This window comes from Xiphophorus hellerii, chromosome 19 (assembly GCF_003331165.1).
Source record: "Xiphophorus hellerii strain 12219 chromosome 19, Xiphophorus_hellerii-4.1, whole genome shotgun sequence".
In the NCBI taxonomy this organism is placed as follows: domain Eukaryota; kingdom Metazoa; phylum Chordata; class Actinopteri; order Cyprinodontiformes; family Poeciliidae; genus Xiphophorus; species Xiphophorus hellerii.
The window spans coordinates 17,060,867-17,077,939 of record NC_045690.1 but is presented as its reverse complement, the minus strand read 5'-3'; the positions used below and the strand labels follow the sequence as shown (position 1 = coordinate 17,077,939).

At 36.7% G+C, this 17,073-nt stretch overlaps 1 protein-coding gene across 1 annotated transcript in view; it reads right to left on the bottom strand.

Annotated features, from left to right (window-relative positions):
- Window positions 1-17,073, bottom strand: part of aqr (aquarius intron-binding spliceosomal factor) — a 48,458-nt gene that overhangs the window by 20,496 nt on the left and 10,889 nt on the right. Inside the window, exons 15-27 of the mRNA XM_032547034.1 lie at window positions 16,368-16,470; window positions 15,323-15,443; window positions 14,933-15,074; window positions 14,463-14,641; window positions 13,913-14,080; window positions 11,907-12,076; window positions 10,904-11,145; window positions 10,595-10,744; window positions 8,954-9,023; window positions 7,436-7,546; window positions 6,954-7,063; window positions 2,938-3,073; window positions 1,037-1,246 (exon numbers count right to left, since the gene is read on the bottom strand). Coding sequence (XP_032402925.1) covers window positions 1,037-1,246; window positions 2,938-3,073; window positions 6,954-7,063; window positions 7,436-7,546; window positions 8,954-9,023; window positions 10,595-10,744; window positions 10,904-11,145; window positions 11,907-12,076; window positions 13,913-14,080; window positions 14,463-14,641; window positions 14,933-15,074; window positions 15,323-15,443; window positions 16,368-16,470 — 1,912 coding nt within the window. The remainder of the gene's footprint in view (window positions 1-1,036; window positions 1,247-2,937; window positions 3,074-6,953; window positions 7,064-7,435; window positions 7,547-8,953; window positions 9,024-10,594; window positions 10,745-10,903; window positions 11,146-11,906; window positions 12,077-13,912; window positions 14,081-14,462; window positions 14,642-14,932; window positions 15,075-15,322; window positions 15,444-16,367; window positions 16,471-17,073) is intronic.

Genomic DNA, 17,073 nt, shown 5'->3' with positions numbered 1-17,073 from the left:
GTGCAAAGCAACTAATGGAGCCCTTATTATATTGTTTTGATGGTTATTTTTTCAGATTCCCAAACATAGCTATCAATGTACAAAAATATTGCTGAGCAATCTGCTTACATAATCATGAATAAGTGAAGGAACGAGCAGAACTACAGCACAAAAGCCCTGCAGAGACTTCGTCTTACTAGTCACCAATAATCGACAGCATATATAGATAGGAAAAGCAGCAAGTTATGCATGGGAAAATGTGCAGCATTTGGGCCCCCGGCTAACAACTTAGGAAAAGAACCAAATGCAGCTGGCAAAGCGTTTGTGTTTGAACAAAAAGAACAAGAAAGAAAGATGTTGGTCACATACTGAATATGCAGGAGCAAGTGAAAGTATACGTACATCCTGAACTTTTACACATATTTCATTACAAACACTGATTTGAATATACTTTAGTTTAATTTGATATGAAAGACCAACACAAAGTAGTATACAATCATGAAGCTTCAGGAAAAATCATAGATAGTTCTGTAAACCTTTTCCAAATAAAATCTGATAAGTGCGGCATGCATTTGTATTCAGGCAGCTTCCGTGAATACACACTTCATAGTGGTCACTGCTAAAAGTCTTTACATGGCTCTACCACCTTTGATCAGATCTGGACTTTGACTGGGCCATTCTGACATATGAATATGCTTTGATCTAAATAACACAAATTTGTACTGTATTTTTCAAGAGGAACCATAATACATATGCAAGCTTCTCTTTTACAATTTTTATTTGTAAAAGACATTTATAAACTATATATAATTATTATACCACTTTACAAATATGTGACGCTTCACATTGACCCCTCAAAATCCCACAGATTTACACTGAAGTTTGTGGTTGTATTACAACAAAATGTGAAAAGGTATGGATACTTTTGCAAGGCACTGTAAATACAAGCTGTGATGTGTGCTCCAGAAATAGAATTACTGTTCTCAGATAACCTCTATATCTCACAGAGTTTTGCTCAGCAGTGATGAAACCAGCAAACTCTTTTAAAACGTCTCACCTCCAGCTGGGTAAATATTTTCTTGATGTGGCGATAGCAGCCCTCCGCAATGTCCATGTCCTCCTCGTACGATCGGCCCTTGAATACAGGCTGCGGGGCGTTGGAAAAGTACTTGTGGAAGGGAAAGTGTGCAGCAACAGTCTCCACCTCCACCTTCTTGCCCTGTTTAGGTTTGACTTTGCTCATGTACTGCTCCCAGCGAGATATCACCTGTGGAGAGGAGAGAAATTGGAAAAATTTTTGAAAGACCTCCAGATTTGATCACTTTTTGATGCTCACCAGTACACAAATGTGCAGACACTTGCAGGGCTTTGTTTGTGCAAATTAGTGCCTACGATTTGCTTTCTATAGTCATTGTGGTATTGCATAAAACAGCACAAAAGTGAACAAAAGAGAACAGATAGTCTCCTTTTAGCAAGGCTTTCCTGCTGAGAAACTAATAAAGCAGCTTCAACCTAACAGCAGGTTGTTCTATAAATAGCCAGATAAATTAAAAAAATGTAGAGAGTTGCTTTAGAGAGGCACCTTGGTGATTTAACTGGCTGCATCTGTCTGTATAAATAATTGTGACGACTATGGAAACATCTAAATACACACCATATTGTTATGGGCTATAAACAAGTGCTTAACTGATTGAGAAAGTTTTATAATCTACTGAAATGCCACTTTTATTTTATTTTTACTTTAAAAGCAAAGAAAGTGTAAGCACAGTAAGTCCATTTTCTATCTAGTACCAATTAATAAAGCAAGAGAGAAACACCTGGACTGTGAGAAGTGTATAAATACCTAAGTACAAGTGGAAATCATTGTGACTTGGTGAAAATAACACCAGAAAAAATAGAAAAAAATAAAACAAGAGCTGAGGGATCAAATACAAAATTTAATAGTAAGGCATACTCAGACTTGACTAAGATTGACCCTCTCATGACCTCCATGACTGTTTGAACACAGCTGGATTCTGGCAAATCTTGAGACCCTAACACGAGTGTGAAGGCAATCATAAAAGTTCTGTACTCTCAGTGCTCTGCAAATAGTTATTTCACGTTTGCTTTTCCAGTCATCCAACAACATAATGCCACAGCTCTGAGTATCACAGCAGGACTGACATGTTTCCTCATGATCTCTGATTTCACACTCTCTCTGCAGAGAACATCCAAGTTCTAGCTTATTTATAAATGTCAGAGTATGGTGTTAGTCTCGTGTGCTTATATAATATAGGTAAAAATTAAATGATCAAAGTAAAAAAATACTTTCTTCTAAAGCAAGGGCTCAACATTACTGTGACATTATAGGACAAGTAAGGCAAACTGAATGTTTTGGTTTTAGAATAAACTTAAATAAAGTTTACATGTTCCCCCAAAAGACTACACTCACAGTTCAAAGTAAAGCATGTCTATTCCAGAACTTATCTTGTAAAAAATATGAGTGAAAATAAATTATAGTTTAAAATTCCAGTTATTTTGGAGTCTGAGTATGCATAGCATAGCATGGGGAGTACGCCTCAACAATTCTACAATATTTAGAACTCTATACAGTTGAGAGAAATAAAACTTCTATTATGTTAGGAGTCAACTGTTATAAGATTTCTGAGAAAAAGGACAAAGCTGCATTCAAATAAATTCATCAAAATCTCTCTGGAGTCTTTGTTGCTCTGTAGCTCAATGACATAATCCAACACAAATTTCAAAGATATTTAGCTGGTTGCAGAAGAACAGAAGAAAGAAACTGAAAAAGAACAAAAAAAATCAATTTGGACCTCTGAAAAAGATTGATAAACTTGTAGTTGAAAACAAATATTGTTTGGAAAACAAAACTATTCAGCTACTTGGACAATTAGTGCCAAATGAGTTAATGTTTCTCTTTGAGATGTCAGAAGCACTCATTCCTAGGGTTATTTTTACCTGATAGAGGTAGAAGTGCCCTGCAGTCTCACAGGTGTATGACACGTCTCCTGGGACGTCCAAGCTCTCCTGTAATCTTCCCACCTCTCTGAGAAGCTCCAGTCTTCTAGCAAGGACATAGTTCACTCTGCCATATCTGTAGAAAAATGCAACATGATTAATATTTGTTGATTTGCAGAATTATATTAGACTGTTTCATTTTCACAGAAAAAAGCAACAGCCTTGTTAATTTGAAATTGAAGTCATGTTTACATGTAAAATTATTCCAAAATGTACAGAATAATCAGCCTTAAGCAAATATTTGGTACTGTTGTTATTACCGACTTCTTTACTGTATGTGGACCTGTTAAAATGCTGAATAAGATATGTTAATTATATGTTAATAATATTCAGATATTACAGGATTAATTTCTATTTTATTAATTCATGCATCTTTTTGTGCAGCTAGACAGTTCTGAAAATAAATGAGCCATCTCAGACACACACAGAGGAAAAAGGCAGGGTCATTAGGGTGATATTAGAGGTGAGTGCTATTTTTAGACCATCTTCAAAGATCATCAGTCAGCAAATGACAGAAAGAGGATCATATAGCCCTGCCTGTTTGGGAAGAATAAAGTAAAAAGAAAGGAAAGTGAACAAAAATCTGACAAATCAGACCTATTTTCTAGATCATAAAAACCCCAAACATATTGCTTTGTTTAAATCTCAATAAAACCAAAAATATTTACCATGGATTGCAAGAGTTTGTAGTTTCCCCTTTGGCAGGCACTAAGCGTAGCTTTGCCATCCATTTTTTATTTTACCTTGTAGAAAGTGTTAATTAAAACCCTCTGGCTCTCTAGCTGGTGTCAGCGGAGTGGAAGAAGTGTGGAGTCTGCATGTTGAGAGGCAGCAAGGCAAGGGGAACATGTTGGATGTGGCTCACTATAGCTCTTTCTTTAGCATTTATGGTTTTGCATAATTTAAAAATGATAGTTACTGCTTTCGTGTCAAGATCCCAGCTCACATACAGCACTGAATACAACAAGCAGAAATATCAGGCACATCCATGGGAGACACAAAAATCTCCCATGGAGAGATTTTCTGAGTTCTCTTCAGAGGAACTCTAACAGAACATAATTATTTGGGTAATTTACAATAAAGCCAGTAAGGAAGCTTTAAATAGTAACACTATAGGAACTAATATTCTGTGATATGGGACTATTTTATACAAAAAAAAAAAATGCTAAAAGAAAAAAAAGAGAAAGGTTCTTATTTGTTCACTGACTGTGTTAAATATAGCAGCAGTCATGGTGAGCTCTAAATGCTTTGAGCATCTTGAGCCAAGTCTTCTACAAGTCAGTCATGAGACTTCATAATACATCATTCTCTATTTCACCGAGGATATGACTCACTGACCTTCAAGGCAATTCACACACACAAAATTAGTGTTTACAGAGCTGCAAGCAGTTGTGGGTTTTTAAACCAGACTTCAATTGTTAGTTATTGGCAATGCAAGAAGTTTGGACTAGTGTATTGTGTTATTTGCACTGGAGACAATGGTAAGGTATTAACAAGATAAAGTGAATTTCAGCCTTAAGCTTGATGCACATCTCTAGTTTAGCTTTTGAACAAAAAAGAAAGAAACAAAAGATCTTCATAATTGTTACACTGCTTACAAAAAAACTAAAGTCATTAAGACACAAAAATGCAAAACAATACAATTATAATGATAGCATCAAGATATACAGTATATATACAGTATATATACTGTATATACAGTATATACACTGCCTGGCCAAAAAAAAGTCGCCACCTGGATTTAACTAAGCAAATAGGTACAAGCCTCCTATTGGATAAGTACTGCATAGGCGATTATCTTTCAGCTGGCAACAAGTTATTTAACCCCAGCTGATGCAATGAGTAACTCCTCATTTCTTAAACAACCATGGCAAAAGACACATCCTGTGGTCGTGGAAAAGACGTTAGTCTGTTTAAGAAGGGTCAAATCATTGGCATGCATCAAGCAGAGAAAACATCTAAGGAGATTGCAGAAACTACTAGAATTGGGTTAAGAACTGTCCAACGCATCATTAAAAACTGGAAGGATGGTGGGGAACCATCGTCTTCCAGGAAGAAATGTGGTCGGAAAAAAATCCTGAATGATCGTGATCGGTGATTACTTAAACGTTTGGTCAAATCAAATCGAAGAAAAACAACAGCAGAACTCAGGAGTATGTTTAATTGTGAACGCAAAAGCATTTCCACACGCACAATGCGAAGGGAACTCAAGGGGTTGGGATTGAACAGCTGTGTAGCCGTAAGAAAACCTCTAATCAGTAAGGCTAACCAGAAAATAGGCTTCAGTTTGCTAGGGAGCATAAAGATTGGACTCTGGAGGAATGGAAGAGGGTCATGTGGTCTGATGAGTCCAGATTTACCCTGTTCCAGAGTGATGGGCGCATCAGGGTAAGAAGAGAGGCAGGTGAAGTGATGCACCCATCATGCCTAGTGCCTACTGTACAAGCCTGTGGGGGCAGTGCTATGATCTGGGGTTGCTGCAGTTGGTCAGGTCTAGGTTCAGCAACATTGTGTGCCCAAAGAATGAGGTCAGCTGACTACCTGAATATACTGAATGACCAGGTTATTCCATCAATGGATTTTGTCTTCCCAAATGGAACGGGCATATTCCAAGATGACAATGCCAGGATTCATCGGGCTCACATTGTGAAAGAGTGGTTCAGGGAGCATGAGACATCTTTTTCACACATGGATTGGCCACCACAGAGTCCAGACCTTAACCCCATTGAGAATCTTTGGGATGTGCTGGAGAAGGCTTTGCGCAGTGGTCAGACTCTCCCATCATCAATACAAGATCTTGGTGAAAGATTAATGCAACACTGGATGGAAATAAATCTTGTGACACTGCAGAAGCTTATTGAAACAATGCCACAGCGAATGCGGGCTGTAATCAAAGCTAAAGGCGGTCCAACAAAATATTAGAGAGTGTGACCATTTTTTGGTGGCGACTTTTTTTTTTGGCCAGGCAGAGTATAATAATTGTATTGTTTTGCATTTTTGTGTCTATATACAGTATATATATATATATAATGCTGGCAATCAGTTATGTAAGAAGATCTGCACTATGCATGTTAGAATTAAAACATGTTTAATTTAAAACAAGCTCCCTCGCCTGAACCTAATAACCATTTTAATGATTTTTAAAGAAAATTAGGTGCATTTATTTATGCAGTCACTTATGAATGTATTTATTTCATTATACCATCACACTCTTTAATTACCTATCAAATAAATATAAATGAAATACCCTGTCAGCAATATCCAACCATTAATAAATAACAATCAAAACAAATTGCAGCTTGTTTCTTAGACCGACTAAGGTATAATAAAGTTGTTTGATACAGTGTTTTATAATTTTCTTTTTTGTGAAAAACTACAATATACTAAGTGATTTTTAAAGGCAAAATGTACTGAGAACAATTTCTGATTATTTAATAACAAATTATTAATCCATTTAGTCTCAATTAATATGAACCATCTGTTAATATTGTGCTAAAATCACTGAAATATAGACCAGCATAATTTTTAGATAAACAATTATGAAGCTACAAAAAAGGATTTATAATTTAAACCTAGAGTCCTGCTCCAATTCTGTACACTGACATAACTTGAGCTGTTTTTTAAAATGATGATTATCAAAGCAGCTTTCATCGTATGATGTTTATTGCTCTCCAGCGAAAGAATGCAATCCATTGATCAAAGACAGAGTGGAGGAACAAAATTTTTTGATTAGTGAAAAGGCCTATGTATGCAGTAAAGCCTAATAAAGTAAAACAAGGTCTACGGTGTGGCACATGAGGTTATTAGGAAGTCCAGTCACTGTACAGAAATGAATAAGAACATGGGCAGCTGTTTTCTGGACTGCGAGAGACATGAATGTGAGTTTATACACATTCATGTCTATATGCCATCAGTATGTGTGTGTGTTTTTTCCACTGGTTTCTTGTTGTCCTCACCTGCTAAAGTCTTTCTCTGTTTCCAGTTCCTCCTCTCCGTGGCCCAGACGCAGAAGGTGACGCTCATCAATGTCTAGAGCCATAATCTTTTCAAAGAGCTGGTTCAAAGCCTGGTGTAGCAGAAAACATGCAAGAAGGTTAATTTTGTAAGTATTTGATGTTTGTTTTAAGCCAGTTAGATATATATTAACATTGGTATAAAGTTAGATTCTACAGGGAATAAATACAGGAGGGGGATTATTATCAAGCTATGTTTCTGATGAATAAGGTTCCTTCTGGTAAGCATTCACTGGTGTAAAACAAGAGCAGATTACTTTATGATTTAATACTTAAGGGGAGGGCTGTGGCACAAAGGAGCTTAAGTTTTTCCTTCATGGTATAAATGTGACTGTTGCCTTATTAAGCTGTGAATTCTCTAGACACTTATTTCAGCAGTGTTTGCAAAACCGTTTTTCCATGTCTTTGAGTTTGAGTGTGCTGACCTGATTAGAGTGAGTCACTATGAGAGTCCTTTGCTCAGGAAAATTGTGATAGAGGTTTGAGATGATCTGAACAGCCACATCAGTCTTTCCAGTGCCCGGCGGTCCCACAACCTGCAGGCAAAAAGGAATAAGGCAGTTATGTAGAAAGAAATTAATAACAGTCAGAAAAAAAGACATGAAAAGGTACATTAGGGAAAAAGCAGAGTATGCATTTCCATAATCATACTCATATTTCCAGAGTTTTCAGTGCCTTTCTATGATATGCACACAAAATGAACAAGGACTAAAAAAAAGCATCTTTCTACAGATGTCAGGCCTGAATCTTTGGACAAATAGGTGGATGACCAGATCGATACACTATTAAAAGGAATGACTGGATAAATGGAGAAAGGGATTGTCGAACAAATAGACAAATGGATGCACGGTTAGACGAATGGACAAATAGACATTTGGAGATAATGAATGGACAAATGGATGATCAGACATTTAGACGACTAAACAGATGGATGGACAATGGGATGCAGAATAAATTGGGGAAATGTAAAAGATTCTTTATAACTTATTGACACCTGGAAAACACTGAGATCAAATTCAGTATTTCCCCTGACCTGTCCGTATTGTGTAGGAATCCTGAGTTAGATCCAAAAATGTATTTTGACAACTTGATTTTAAGTATTTTACAGCAACAAGATTTGTGCTTCAATGAAGTGAAGCTCGAATGGAAGCAGTGCATTACAGTGCATCCTGGAAACAAGTCATTTTAAATGCACATGCAGGTAAGGACAGAGAGCCAGTGGGGGGAATAAATTACACTTCCAGTCTTTCTGTTATACTTACTATGTAAATATTACTGCCACTTCACTACTGATCTCAAGTTAACATGATAATAACCCCAAGCTCTATTTACTCAACTAACAAGAAGAGGGCGATGTGGTTATATCTAATATACTAAATACATATTCATGAAACAGGTTGGTTTTAGCATGAGTCTCTCAGGTGAGTAATCTCTGCTAAAAATAGTAAGCACAATTACATATGCATACATAAGTCTGCACATAATCAGCTGGTTGGTTTCCCTACATGAAAGCCAGCTAAACAAGGTGGTAGAGAGTGCTTGTTCTGTCTGCTAATGAATATGGTGTAAACCAAGAAGAAAGGTTAGATGAGGACAGATCAAGATAATAGCATGCATGTAGAGCTGCCTTATGACCCTGATGAGAGCTTTCAGTCACCACAAAGGAACATGGTACACCACTCTTCATATCTAAATACCAGGCTGCGGTTAACACTGGTGAATATGGGAATAAGTTGAGGAAGCCATGGTTTCATTGTTATTCTGTTTTATGTTGACCATTTTATTGCCTGAGACTTCTCACTGCAGAAATTTGTATTTTTATTTATTTATGTTGTTTTTTTTTGCAGAGACAACCTTATTACCATTATACACCTTCATATTTGTGCTAAATTTTATCTTATGCATCATAGACAAGAAATCTCAGCAAACAAAAAAATCCTTACCATTGTTAGTCCTGGCTGCATCCCGGCTCGAATGGCTTCAATCTGAGTAGGTGTGAACTGAATCGTATTCCTGTAAGAATTTAATAATTCTGATGTTAATAATCCTGATGACATGTTTGCATGTTTTATGCTTCATCTGCCACTTTTGAAGATCAATTTAAGTATTACTACAAAACACTATGCTGCAGAGAGAAGTCTGCATGAAAAAAAAAGGTCCATAATAATTTTGACATATTTATATCCATTTGAAGATGTCTACATGTCACATCACATTTAATATTTATACTGATATAGACTGGCTTGTGTGTTAGGAACATATGGTAACCACAAAATTAAACTTAACCTACAGAAGACAACTCAGAAATCCTTGTGAGGAAAAGATGAAGTAAGCTAGTTTATTTTGCCTAATTTTCTTTGCAGAAATTTAGAATGATACTCAGCATTGAGCCCAATGTGCTTGAAAACGTCCATCAAAACAGGGTGTGCTCCAAATGAGACTACAGCTGGTGTCATGGATAATGGTCTTCCAGATCTGGATCAGGGCATTAATGAGTTCCTGGAAAATCTGGGGAGCAACCTGGCAATCAGATGGACTAGAGGTGTTCCAGGGGATTTAGGTCAGGCCAACACGGGGTCTGGTCAATGATATCCTCCAGAAACTCCCTCCATTGTTACCACGTGAGGCTGGATATAGTTCTGGAACCAAGAGGAACCCTGGACCTAACTCTACCATCATAGAGTCAGACATTGGATCCATGGATTTCTTCTCTATTACTGATCCATGAATATGTCTCCGCAGACCATGACTGACCTACCATCAAACCAGTCATGCTCAATTGTTTCAGATTGTTTTTGACTGTTGCATGAGCTCAAAGTTAACTTATATTCATCTGTAAAAAGCACAGTGCATCACCAGTGAACCTGCCATTTCTGATATTATAAATACCAATTGGGCTACAAGAAGCCATGCAAAAATTCACATCAAGTTCCCAGGCCTCCTTGATGAAACCTGTTTCTGGTTGTTGGACAGAGAAGTTAAAGGTCTGTTGGAGATCATATTCTAGTAGTCCTTACACAGTTCATCTTTCCACTAACGGAACAGATACCAGTCCTGCTGATTGGTATCTGTTCTACAGTCTTCTCCTGAAATCTCACTTGCTGGGAGATGAAGCAAAGTTCCTGGGAATAGAAAAGAAAATGTTGTGCCACCCTGCAGGAGTTTGGACTACCCCTGTGAGGTACAGGTCTTGCCTAATGCAAGCAATAGTGGCACTGACTACTATGTGCAAAAACAGTCAAAGAAGAACAGGAGGGATAAATGCCAGCGGTCTCCAACTGTAAAACAAATCCTGTTTAAGGTGGTTCCCTCTCCTTTATCGGGTAATGCATCAATCAAACATTCATTGAACAAAACCAACAGAAAAATCAATGCTAAAAATCCCTCAATTCAGTCTGTTTGGTGTTATACATGGCTATTCACTTTCCTCTTAAACGTTAAAGATAAAAAACTACTAAGCACATAAATGCCACCAAAACAGCAACACAGCAATATTTAAAGACATTTCAATTGGTTAAAACTTAAAGGACGTGATCAATCATTTTAATAACTGATGTTTTAGTAGGAGAGAGGTGCTCTCTGACCTTTTGGGCTGGTTGTAAGGATATGGCCCACGGTTGGGGGCGACATATGGTTCCACATTTAGGGTTTTATCTTCCTCGCTGTCCTTCTCTTCTTCATCAGCCTTTCTCTTCTTTCCTTTGTCTTTTGTGGTAGAGATGGGAAACTTGATTCTGGGAAGCAATGGCAGAGGTTATTATCATGAATTGTAAATAAATTATATATAATGTTGAATTCCATAAATTAAATCAGATTTATTTAAAAGGTAAATAATGGTATAAGTTATATAAACCTGCATTAAATCATTTTAAAATGTATTTTTTGATTTCTACCTGAAAGGAGGAACTTGGAGTTCAGGATTCTCCTCCAGAACCTTTATGGTGTAGCCAGGAAAACACGACCGTAAGTGGTCCAGAGACAGGAAGGCGTCGTTGAAGTCCAATGTGGAGATCTGATTGGGCATCTTGGAATAGTGGGCACTGCCTGGGTCACCGTAGCCAAGGATAATGTCATGAAGCCAGTCAGGCACAACACATTCTGTGTTCATCAGGTGCCTGATTGTCTCCAGCACCGCCTGAAACACAAATTAAAACATATTGAAGGGGCAAATCAGAAAAAAAGAACCGTCATCTCTCTAGAGGTGATTTAGCAGAATAATAATATCTGACAAAGACTAAGTTAACACGAGGTAATTTTATGGCAGCAAATTATGTTTCGACAAGCTACAAATTTCCTAAAAATGTGACCATCAAGTACTAACAGTAAAAATATTTGTTCCCATTTTGTTCTAAATTTCCCAATTTCTCAATTCATTTTGGACAATTTTTAAAGTATATATAGAAAAGCTTGCAGTGATATGATATAAATACAGTTATGGCAGAGATTTCTTATAAATAATTTGACAAACTGAGAACTGAATAGATACCCGCCATGTTACTTCTAACATGGCAGGAAAAAAAACCTAAATTAAATTAAACTGGATACTATTAAAATGACATAGAAATCATAGGAATTGTTTACTTTTTGCATTCAACAGCAAGAAAAAAAGATTGTGTATAAATAGGATTGTTTTATGCTTCATATGTGAAAATTTTGCTAAATGGACCAAATCACAGTACTCAGGTAGGATTTAAATTATTAATTCAATTACAGCTTGGAAAAAAAGTATATTGTCATGTTCTTGTGTGTATAGCTACATGCGTTTTTTTTAATTACTTAATCATAATGGCTTTTTACAGAAAGAAAATGGCTCTTTGCATGACTTCTATTACAAAGTGAGTCAGGGACTAATGCCAAAATTCAAAAGCAAAATTATCTTCAGCTTTTAGTCTTTACCTTGAAATTGTTCTCTTTGGGTTTGCGTCTCATGATGATGTTGAAGGTCTCATATGGATCTTCAGTTCCATTCTGAATGCTGCTGGTCATGTCCTGCTGATACTGGTTCGGATCGAGCCAAACACGAAAAGTTCTGGTGTCCCCACGTAGCTTGGGTTTAGGATCAGGTCCTGTTCAAGAGGAAGAAAGAAGACATGTTTCTCATGCAAATGCATGCAACATTTTGCACATACTTATTAGAAAAAAATAAAAATGAAACCCGTGCACCATTTTACTTCCATGTGACAATTATGTACTACTTTGTGTTTATCACAAAATACCCATTACCATATCTTTAAATATATGTTTTTAATGTACCAAAATTGTAAAAAGTCAAATGTCTTGTACCACTTTTGCGAGGCATTCTGCATCTAAGCACAGTATGACAATACAGGGTTGAAATAATGTGTGCAAGTGGTCATAAACTTGAACTTTTATTTGCAGTTATTAAAATGGTCAGAATAAAAACTGGTCAATTATTTATCAACACAAAAAATATGTTTCTCTAAAAACAGTATTACTGTATTTAAGCAGTGTAACATCTTCAACTGGACAGGACAGTCAATGATAACTAAAAAAAGCAGATATTTTGTTTACTCATACCTAACTTAACCCTTCAGCAAATGCTCAGTGATTTATGTGACATGGACACACGACGCAGCTAACCACAGAGCCACTTACCCCTGTTGGGGATCTGAAAGTTTAAGCAAGCCCACTCTGGCAGGACATGTCTCCTGGCATTGTGTCTACTTAGAAAACCCTTCCTTCTCCATATTTGATCAAAGCAGATGAGACAAGATAGGGAGAAGGGTGCTTCAACAAAAGGACACATGCTCCGAGGGAAGACTAAGAAGATGCTTGGAGGGTAACTTGGGTGAAGCTGCAGAAGCAAACCACTTCAAAGAAGAGTACAGCAGGTAGCAATTTACCGCTCAAGTAATTGGCAGATCTGTCAATAGCTATTATTTTTTTAGAAATATGCTTTACTCATAATTATATAGCATGTTTTCACTATTATTTTATATGTTAAAGCTGTTTTAATGCTTTATACCAACAGGTGAAAAAATACAAATATGCTAATTTTCTTTCACTTTTTTGGGTTACCATTACTTTTAAGTACTTTAAGTACTAAATACTTTTACTTCTTAAATGGCAGATTTGAGCCATTTAAGGATTTATTTGTGCTTTTCATATTTCAAAAAACACAAAGAAATCGTAATGATTCAGATTATATTTAGTGTCGTAAAACATTTTTTTTACTAAAGACATGTTTCATTTTCAGATGAAGGAGGGATGAATTTGTAAATTGTTCTGATAATGATTTTTGGGAGTGGTCAGCTTCTCTATTAATATATGAGAAAGCATGCAAGGAATGCATTTCAAAAGGGTATTTTAATGGCACCAACTTCTTATTGCAACACATATATACTCTAATTTAGAAGAAAATATGTCAGAACAACAATTTACTGTTTTGTAAAGCTTAAATGTAAAGCATTTATGTAACACAAATGTTTTTAAAAAAATGGAAAACAGAGGAAAACAAGCTACAAACTTTAATTTGTTTAATTTAGAGAGTAAGGAGGTGATTCAATTGCACCAGTTGCATTGAAATAAAACTAAGCAGCAAAAAATAAAGACTTAATCAGCTATAAGCTGGTCCTACTGCTGAGAAAACAATCTATGGTAAAATATATTACAACTGGGAAAAGCATTGTTGCAGATCTAAGAGCTTACTGATTTTCTGCAGCAAATGCTCCGGAAAAATTAGGCAGAACTCAGGATTGTTGTTGATCTAAAGTTGATGAAATGTTAACACTAACATACCAGGTCTAAATTAAAATTCTACCATTAAAAACACAAATCTGACCCGTCCTGAGGATTTGCTCGTAGTAATAAACACTATGGGTAAGCCTGGTTAAATGTCTCATGGCTTTCTGGTGTGTTTTCTTAGGTAATTGCTACTTTACCTTCTTCAATGACACGGCCCTTTTCATCCAGCATACCCTGGACCTCGCAGCCTCTCACGTACACCAGGCCGGTCTGGTCCAAAAAGGGCTGACGTCGGTCGAAGCGAGTGCCGTAGAGCAACATGGGGCGCACTGTGATCAGAAAGCAAACATCGTGCTTTCGCAGACCTGCAAAGAGGGGAAACAGAGAAGGAGAACTATTAGAGACAACAGGAAAATGAAAACTTAAATTTAAACATGTTTGTATTTTTTTAGATTTACAGCAACCAATAAAAGATGAAGTGTATGTGGATCTAGAGACTTAATCTAATACTTACATGTTCATACAACCATTTCACTCATCTACATACATTTTCCCAACTATAAATACCTTGAAGTTATAAGGATACCTTCTACAGAATTAACACCTCTGGAAGAGAACCATAAAATCAAACAAGGTGAGACATCTGTTATCTGTTTATTTTAAGAAATGCTTAATGGGGAAACACATGGCAGAAATTTTCTATAAAAATGTAAAAAGTATTTAAGTTGGATCACGGTCAGTTTTTACCTTCCCATTCTTGTTTGATGTGATCTTGGACATTGAGGTTAACTGTGACGTCAGCCCGTACACGAGCAGGCCAGCTCTCTCCGATGTTGGGCTTCGCAACTTCAACGATGGAAAAAGTAGTGATAGTCTGAGCCATCCGAGCCCAGCCTCCAAACACCACTCCGCCATATTCTGATTGCCTGTGTGAACAGAAAGACAAGAGTCACCACAGGTGCTGAAGGCTGTTTAGAATTGGTTTAGTTTGATCTAAGGCAACTCATGACTCTACAGCTTACTTATTTAGTTCTGGTAAAACACAGAGCAGGTTGCTGTATCACTTTACATACTTTAATCACTTTTAAAGTTAGTGATTAAGTAAGTGGCAAATTATGATCTGCCACTATGTTTCAATGTGACGGCATCTACAGACAGGAACAGACACGCTAATATTGATCCGTGTTTTACCTGCTATTCTGAATCAGTTTACCCACCATGGTTTCATTCTCCACACCACATCTTCAATGTCCTGTCTGATCTCATATGTGGACTCCAGACGAAAGAGGTTAAAGTTCCTCAAAAGGTAGTCGTGAAGCGTCAGGAACTGGAGATTCAGCTTTGGTAGCGCCAAGCAACCTAAGAAGGTCAACAAGTCAAACAATAAACATGAGTAAAAACAAGGGATTTAACAAAGATTTTGAGTAAATTATGCAGATTTTTTTGTAATTGTGTCACCTCTAAATAAACAGGATTAAAACAGAAAAAGGTGCCAAAGCCCTGCAGGCACAGCACTTCACATGAAGCCCAATACAATATGTGGGTGTAAAGGCACTAACCGTACACAGTGCATTAATGAAATCCCAGTTCACACATATTTTTCCTACCTTCGCCTGAGTAATACTCCGTTGGGACGATGTTTTCATCCCAGATTATCTTCTCTGTTGGATAAAGGGGCATCTGGTTCAACTGCTCAATCTGAGAGATTCTGCGCTCATGGCGAGACACCTATGGGTGATTGAGATAAAACGTAGACAGAAATTCAAGGTTAATAATGTAAGGAAAAAATTCTGCTGCTGCCTTAGCTCCATGTTTATTATCTTTGTTATAACTAAGAAAACACCTGCTGATATTTCACTTTTAAGGTGCAAAGGAGGTAGATTAAACACAGAGACATAAAAATAAAAATTTTTCCATGTTATTTTTTATCTATTTTTTTATTTATTTATTTATTTCGGACATGATATAAGTATGAAATCACACACATGAACAAGGAATGCAAAAGACACATATTTTTCTACCACAATAATCTTAACATGCTCGAAAAAGAGTAGGAAGAAGAAACTTATGAACTTCTACCCCACAAACTCATACCATATTTTCAGATGGACCCTCATTATTAAATCAAATAAAAAAATAAACATAGGTTAATTAATTTTCCAATTTATCTGGGTTTATATATGTCTAAATATATGCATCCATACCCACACACACTCATATGTGTTAGCCTCAATTTACATACACATTAGTGCTATCTCTCACCCATATTTCTACATCTTGAGAAAATGACCTTCTTATATTTCCTTTTAAATTGTATTAAATTTTGACTTTGTCTTAACTCTTCATTTAACTTGTTCCATAATTTTACACCATGAATTGAAATACAATATGTTAAAAAAATAGTCCACAAACTATTGCCATGGGAACTTTCTCATCAGTCAGTTAGGCAACCAACACTGACAATATCAACTTAAAAGTGTAACTAACTTAAAAGCACAAAAGAAACTAAATAGATGTTTTTTCAGAAAAGAAGACCTGCTTCTTGCAGAGTGACATTTTTCTCTTCAGTTTTAAATTTTTAAAGTTACACACATTTACTATAGCAGTTCAAATGATGACGTTCTCACAACATCTTAAAACACTGAATCCTACCATCATCTCGAGGAGAAATTCTTTCTCAATGGTTGTGTCTTGGCCTTCAGGCAGCTCAGGCAGCAGACACAGGTATGAGGCCACCCGGTGGAGCATGTTGGGACTGCAGGGAAAAGGAAAAACAATTGGTTAGTCAGAGAAAAAATGAAAACTGGAGAAAAATATTTCTGTGGTATTAATTTAGCTGACACTCATCCAGAGTATGCAGGATTGAAATCAGATATTAGCTTACTGGAGTACTGAGATAATGATTTTTGGCAATGGCTAAAATTATGACGATTCAGAGGAACAACAAGGACAACATGGTTTTTACCCACATCTGAGAGATATAAAACAGTATGATGCTTGTGCATACCATATCTATGAAGAAAAATCTGTCTCTCTAGCACTTTTTGAAACTACATTCCTGATAGACAAATGTTTAAAATTCTGTCAACACTGTCTGTGTGACAATACACAGCCTTATCAAATAATTCATGCTTATTAGCACTGCGGCACAAAGCAATTTCTCTGTTTGGTTTGACACGGCTCTTCTGCACCGTCAGCATGTGAGTTAAGGGCCGAGGGCGCACTCAGAGACAGGATTAGGAAAACCAAAGCCCATCTCAGGCTGGGAAAGCTGAGGCGCGGCTCTTTGCATGCAGACTCGTTTTAATCAGCCTTCCACACTGTGACACAGGAAGACTCTGGTGAACAGCAAAGGACA